This window comes from Mus caroli, chromosome 3 (genome assembly GCF_900094665.2).
Source record: "Mus caroli chromosome 3, CAROLI_EIJ_v1.1, whole genome shotgun sequence".
In the NCBI taxonomy this organism is placed as follows: domain Eukaryota; kingdom Metazoa; phylum Chordata; class Mammalia; order Rodentia; family Muridae; genus Mus; species Mus caroli.
The window spans coordinates 89319668-89325427 of record NC_034572.1 but is presented as its reverse complement, the minus strand read 5'-3'; the positions used below and the strand labels follow the sequence as shown (position 1 = coordinate 89325427).

At 46.9% G+C, this 5760-nt stretch overlaps 2 protein-coding genes across 9 annotated transcripts in view; both read left to right on the top strand.

Annotated features, from left to right (window-relative positions):
* Positions 1-2739, top strand: part of Mllt11 (MLLT11 transcription factor 7 cofactor) — a 13051-nt gene extending 10312 nt beyond the window's left edge. For 4 of the 5 annotated variants that reach the window (XM_029475318.1, XM_021158488.1, XM_021158489.2 and 1 more), the window contains one exon: positions 1400-2739. In XM_029475318.1, coding sequence (XP_029331178.1) covers positions 1406-1678 — 273 coding nt within the window. In that variant the 5' untranslated portion in view covers positions 1400-1405 and the 3' untranslated portion in view covers positions 1679-2739. The remainder of the gene's footprint in view (positions 1-1399) is intronic. The other variant, XR_002377554.2, reaches the window with a different exon arrangement.
* Positions 2740-3779: 1040 nt separating this feature from the next.
* Positions 3780-5760, top strand: part of Gabpb2 (GA binding protein transcription factor subunit beta 2) — a 35591-nt gene continuing 33610 nt past the window's right edge. The window contains exons 1-2 of one of the 4 annotated variants that reach the window (XM_021158570.2): positions 3780-3877; positions 5473-5536. The gene's annotated coding sequence lies outside the window, so the exon portion shown is untranslated. Of the gene's footprint in view, positions 4150-4464; positions 4591-5472; positions 5537-5760 lie in introns of those variants that run through there. The other 3 variants (XM_021158571.2, XM_029475267.1, XM_029475268.1) reach the window with 3 other exon arrangements.

Sequence of the window (5760 nt, the reverse complement as noted above, 5' to 3'; positions counted from 1 at the left end):
GAGATTCTGTTAAGTACCATTGCTTTCCAATCTAAACGTCACTTCCTGTACCTCCAAGCTCTTTGCTTTGTTGTCAGATTTACTCTAGCATTGGATCAGAGAGAAAAGATCCTTGTGTGCTGGAAGAAAATGATTCTTGAGTTTGGGTTTATTCTGAGGAAAGGCCAGAGAGACACAGTGAAGACTTGTCACACTAAGGAAAAATCCATGTTAACGTTTCTGGGGAGGGGCTAGCTCCTGCCTTACCCAAATATGTAGTTCTGGCTGTCCTGGAACTTGCTGGCCTTAGATTTAGAGATTACCCTCCTCTACCTCCTTAGTGCTGGGACTAAAGGTTTGCACAACCACCACCCTACCTAGCAGGTGAGTTTTTACCCATAGAGGAATTTTTGGTCTCTTAAGAGATAAACACATAAAACAGGTGATCTGTAACCAAAGCTCAGTGGAGCCAGATAAAACTACGGGGTGTAGGAGCCAGCTGGGAGGATGAAGTTCAGCTGCTTTTGGGGGTGATGTCCTGGAAGAGGTGAGTTTGTAGTTAGGTTTAAAGGCAAGAAGGGCCACTGGGCTGTGGTGGCACACGCCTTTAATCCCAACACTTGGGAGGCAGAGGCAGGCGGATCTCTGAGTTCAAGGCCAGCCTGGTCTACAGTGTGAGTTCCAGGAAAGCCAAGGCTACACAGAGAAACCCTGTCCGAAAAACATACATAAATAAACAAACAAACAAATGCATGCAAGAAGGGAAAAAAAGACCTTTACAGAAGCATCATAACTTATTGACCTGCCTTGAAGAGGCCATATATCTAGATTTGGGGCTGTATATGTGCCTTGACCAGCACATGTAAGGTCCTGCCTTTGATTCTCAGCACAATTAATTCATTAAGCAGACCTGTAATCCCAGTTACTCAGGAGACTTGAGGCAGGAGACTCCAGGTTCCAGGTTGAACTAGGCAACTCAGTTAAGATCCTGTCTTAGTAAAGGCACAGAGAGGGCTGAGGATGTAATGTTAGAACATTCACCTAGCACACACCAGCACTTTATCAAACCCTCAATACCACACAGACATAAAGAATGGGGCCGCACTTTGGAAAGCCTCAAAAATCAGACCCAGAGGGGATGGCATGCTTCCGTTCCTGCCTAGTGTGTATCAAGCCTGAGGTATATTGCTAGGGCTAAAATTAGAGCCAAGAAGAACCCTGTGCAGTAGGCAGTCTGGTCAGCCAGAGGCGGGGAGAAGGTAGGAGCCTGGTGGTAAATAGCAAGAGTTCTTGGTATTCGTCTTAGAAAACCTGACTGGTTCACTAAAGCACACGGAAAAGAACGACTTAAGCAAGGGAAAGCACGGGGCAAGGAGCCTGCTCTAGCGTGGAGACTAACACGTGATTTGCTTTTCCTCAGGGGATCATGAGGGACCCTGTGAGTAGCCAGTACAGCTCCTTTCTTTTCTGGAGGATGCCCATCCCAGAACTGGATCTGTCGGAGCTGGAAGGCCTGGGCCTGTCAGATACACCTACCTACGAGAGCAAGGATAGCAGCAGCGTTGGCAAAATGAGTGGGCAAGCATCTGGGACGGAGCAGAAGAACCCTGAAGGTGACCCCCTCCTTGAGTACAGCACCTTCAACTTCTGGAGAGCGCCTATTGCCAGCATCCACTCTGTCGACCTGGACTTGCTTTAAGGCCGAGACCTCTCTCCCACCCCGTGTACCCTCATTATCTTCCCTCTTAAGTCCCTTCCTCTCTAAGCCTTCCACTTTAATCTTGTTCTCTTCCCTCTATTGTGCTGGTGGTGCTGATGAATCTGCCAATTGAATTGTAGGTTTGTATGTATGTATGTACTTATTTATCTATATTTATTTATTTATTTATTTATTTATTTATTTATCTGCCTACTCCGTTTCTCTCAAAAGCCCTCTAGGCACAAAGTCAAGGGTTTAATCAGTGGAGTACTAGATCATAGGATTTCCTCACGCCAGCCCGGAGAATATTAACTAATCCCAGAAAAGAATCACCCTTATTTGAGGCACCACAGAGAGGTACAGTTGTGCAAAATGGGAGACCAATTTTTTTGTTTGTTTGTTACATTTTAATCCACTTCAAAGATTACTTGAACCTCCCTAATGTCCTCCACCAGGCCAGTCAGCAAATACTGCTTCAAGAAGTAATGAGAACCTGGAAGTTTTGAGACACTTTCTACAAAACAGGATTTCTAAAAGGCTAAGATAAGAAATTCTGCTGCTGCCTACGATGCATTCTCTTCCCCAGAAACACGCAGGCAGTTAAAGGTGGGAGACAGAGGAGTGGAGATGAGGAAAGACATCGCACCGTTTCAGAGACAGCTCCTTTAATATCCAGCTCTGCTTCCAGCTGTGGGTGGAAATGCTCAGAAAATCAGATTTGAGTCTTCACAGGGAAACTTCACTATGAGGATAATTCCTAAAAGACAAAAGATGTATCTGATCTAAAGAAAAACCAGAGTATTATTAGGAGAATTTATATAAAATTGTGATTTGGTCATGGAACAGGCAGATGTTTTGGTCCTAAGTATTTTAGCTTTGCCTTTCTGTAGTTGCAGTATGCGATAGGAATCAGTGATTCCTGACACAGGTCTTTGGCCGCCATAAGACCGTGAAGTAAGCAGTTATGTTCAGACCCTACCCATCCCCATTCCTTCCAAAGCTATTGCAGATGAATTGTGGAGCTGTTTATTCATTTATGGAATAAAGACGTTAAATCCTAAGTCTGGGGCTTAGTTTTCTCCATTCCAATTAAGTACTTACAGATCTCAGAAATTCCAGCTTTCCCTTTTATCTTTCTTTCTTTCTTTTTTTTTTTTAAGTGAAGCTTTTCTTTTTACTTTAAAAAGATTTACTATACTATATATGAGTACACTGTTGCACTCTTCAGACACACCAGAAGAGGGCATTGGGTCCCATTACAAGTGAGCCACCATGTGGTTGGTGGGGATTGAACTCAGGACCTCTGGAAGAGCAGTCAAAGCTCTTAACCACTGAGCCATCTCTCCAGCCCTCCTCCTATCTTTCTAATATTTGACTTTGAAGAACAATTTGGGATTTGGACATAGCTCAGTGGTAGAAGGGCTTGCCAAGCATCTACAAGGCCCTGCTAGAGTTCCCCTGTAAGCAGCCAGTGCTCCAGAGAGATGAGCCACGCCCCCCAGCCCATTATTAACTTTTAAATTTGTGTGGTTTTCTTCAGAGGCTGGCCTTGAACTCAGAGAAATCCACCTGACTCTGCTAGGGTGGGCCTAGCACTTTGGTATTGAATTAGGAGATCTGTGCCACCTGCTGTGATTAAAGGCGTGTTATTATTACTGATTTTAATTTTTAATGTGCATTGGTGTTTTGCCTAAAAGTAGGCTTGCTTGTGTGAGGGTGTCAGATCTTGGAGTCAAAGACAGTTGTAAGCTGCAATGTGGGTGCTGGGAATTGAACTGGGGTCTCCTAAGGCATAGCTCCTCTTCTAGTCTTCCCTCAAAAAAAGTTCAGGGGTTCTTTCCTGACCTATATTCAGGACACTGGGAAAGTGTCCTGTCAGACAGGAGTCTGATTCGAGTGCATAACCAGAAGGTCCCGAACAGCGGAAGCAAGATTCTCCCCCAATCCTCAAGTTAGCTCGGTGTTGAACCAGCGGGAAGGTAGAGTGCGGACGCCAACATGCACCAGTAACCAGGTCCCCCCAGCGCTGCACTGGTTGGCGCCAAAACTACCATCTGGGTCCGTCCCCTGCCGGAACTATGCCTCACGTAAGCCACGTAATCGGTGATCCTGCGCCTCGCTAAGTAGTCCCGCTCAGGATGCCCGCGGTGTACTTTTCCAGCTCACGAGGTCCTCAGTAGGAAGGAGTCGGACTCAGAGGTGCGTTGAGGTCCTGAGAGAAGGGCAAAGTGGCTCCGCTAACCCATTTCCTTCAGATTCCTCCGCCAGGACGCATAGTCACAGCGCCTTCACTTCCGGGTCCGCCATTTTATTGCCTCCATTTCTCCGCGAGGGGGGGTAAGGGCCCCCCAAATATGCATATGTGAAAAGGCCGAAAAGTGAGGCCGCTGGCAAGGAGTCTTAACTAGAGAAAGAAACGGGACCAAACTGGCGGGCCCAGTGAGAGCGAAGCCGGCAGCGCCCCGGACTAGGTGAGGGGGAAAGGACACGCGGGGTTCCGGAGCTTCCGAACTGCGATGCAAGGGGCCATGACAAGTGGCCGGCCCAGCCCGGCCAGGACCTGTGGGCGCCGGCCTGCACACTGCCGAAGCGGGGTGGCGGCGGGGGGAGAGGGACCAAGAGGAAGGGGATGCTGTCGGGAGGAAGGGGAGGGGACTGGGAGGTGAAGGGGGTGGGTGGAAGACCTGGGGCTGGGGAGCTGGACTCCGGGAAGCCAAGGCCACATGGGGTGACCACGAGGGGGCGGTGTGGAGCAGGAGTCCAGGCTGCCACTACAGGCTGGGGCTCCCACTTGCATGTTGGCGCCCCTGAGTTTGGCAGACAGAGTGCTGATGTCAAAAACTGAGGGACATACGACTAGGGAGGAAGTGGGAACTCGACTTTTCAAGGTCCAGTAATAACGTGAAACTTTAGTAAGTTCATAATGTGAACAAGAGCAGTCATGGACTTATATCCAGTTCTCAACACAGATGCTTGTACAGCTGGCCTCCCAGTGGGAATGGGGGTTGGGGGGTGGGAAGAAAAAGAAAAAAAAACGTACAGACCGAGAATTCTTCAATTGCTTTCTTTCTTAGCGTGCACCTCTTGTCACAGATTTCCTCCAGGAATTCTGCTGTCTCCCTCTTCTTATAAAGGATTTTCTCTAGTTTCCATCTCAATATTTGGGTCTTACTAACTATGTAGTTCGGATTGGCTGCCTCGCAGCTATCCTCTAACCTTAGCCCCTGGAGTGTTGGACTTACTGAGGTGAGCCATGTTTTTTGTACATGCTTTGCAAAGAACAAACCACCACACTCAAATGATAAATGTTATTATTCTTTGATAATGGGCTGTTTTGTCAAGTGCTCAGGCACTCCATGGTTATTAAAATATTTATTGAAAGTTCTGAAAACTAAGTACTCAGTGCTTGAGAAGAGGAGATAGAAAGAGATCCAGGTGTTCAAGGCCAGCCTGTGCTACTTGACCCAGAAAGGTCTCCTGGTCTTGTTTTGTATTTTATTGGCCTCCTATTCCTAGGAGGCAGGGTTGGGAGTATAGCTCAGAGGCAAGTGTGAATGTAGCATGCCTGTGGCCCTGGATTCAACTCCTAGCACAGAGGGACTAGGAAGAGAATTTAGAAAAACCTTAGGATGCAGATTAGACCAGTGCTCATATGGATTTTATGTGGATGCATATCCAGTAAGGGAGAACAGTTCCCCTCTGTAGTATTCAGAACGATGGGGTTGTCTAGGTTGGGCAGGTGGGACTTAGCATATAAGGCCAGTGAGACTGACAGTCTTGAGTTTGATCCTTAGGATCCAGAGAGTTGAAGGAGAGAACCAACCCCTGCGAGTTATCCTGTGGCTTCCACATGCTATGGTGAGTGAATACACACAGAAACACACACTAGCTAATTGGGTAATTTCAATTGCCTATGCTATTCTCTGGTCTTAGGGTTCTACCAGCCTTTATGTATGGGGAGCTAGAAGAATGACCCACCAGTCTCCCCATAATGCTTTTTATTTAAAATACTTTATTACATTTTGTGTGTGTGTGCACATTTACACACATACCATGACTTTCTTTTTTTTTTTTTTTTTTTT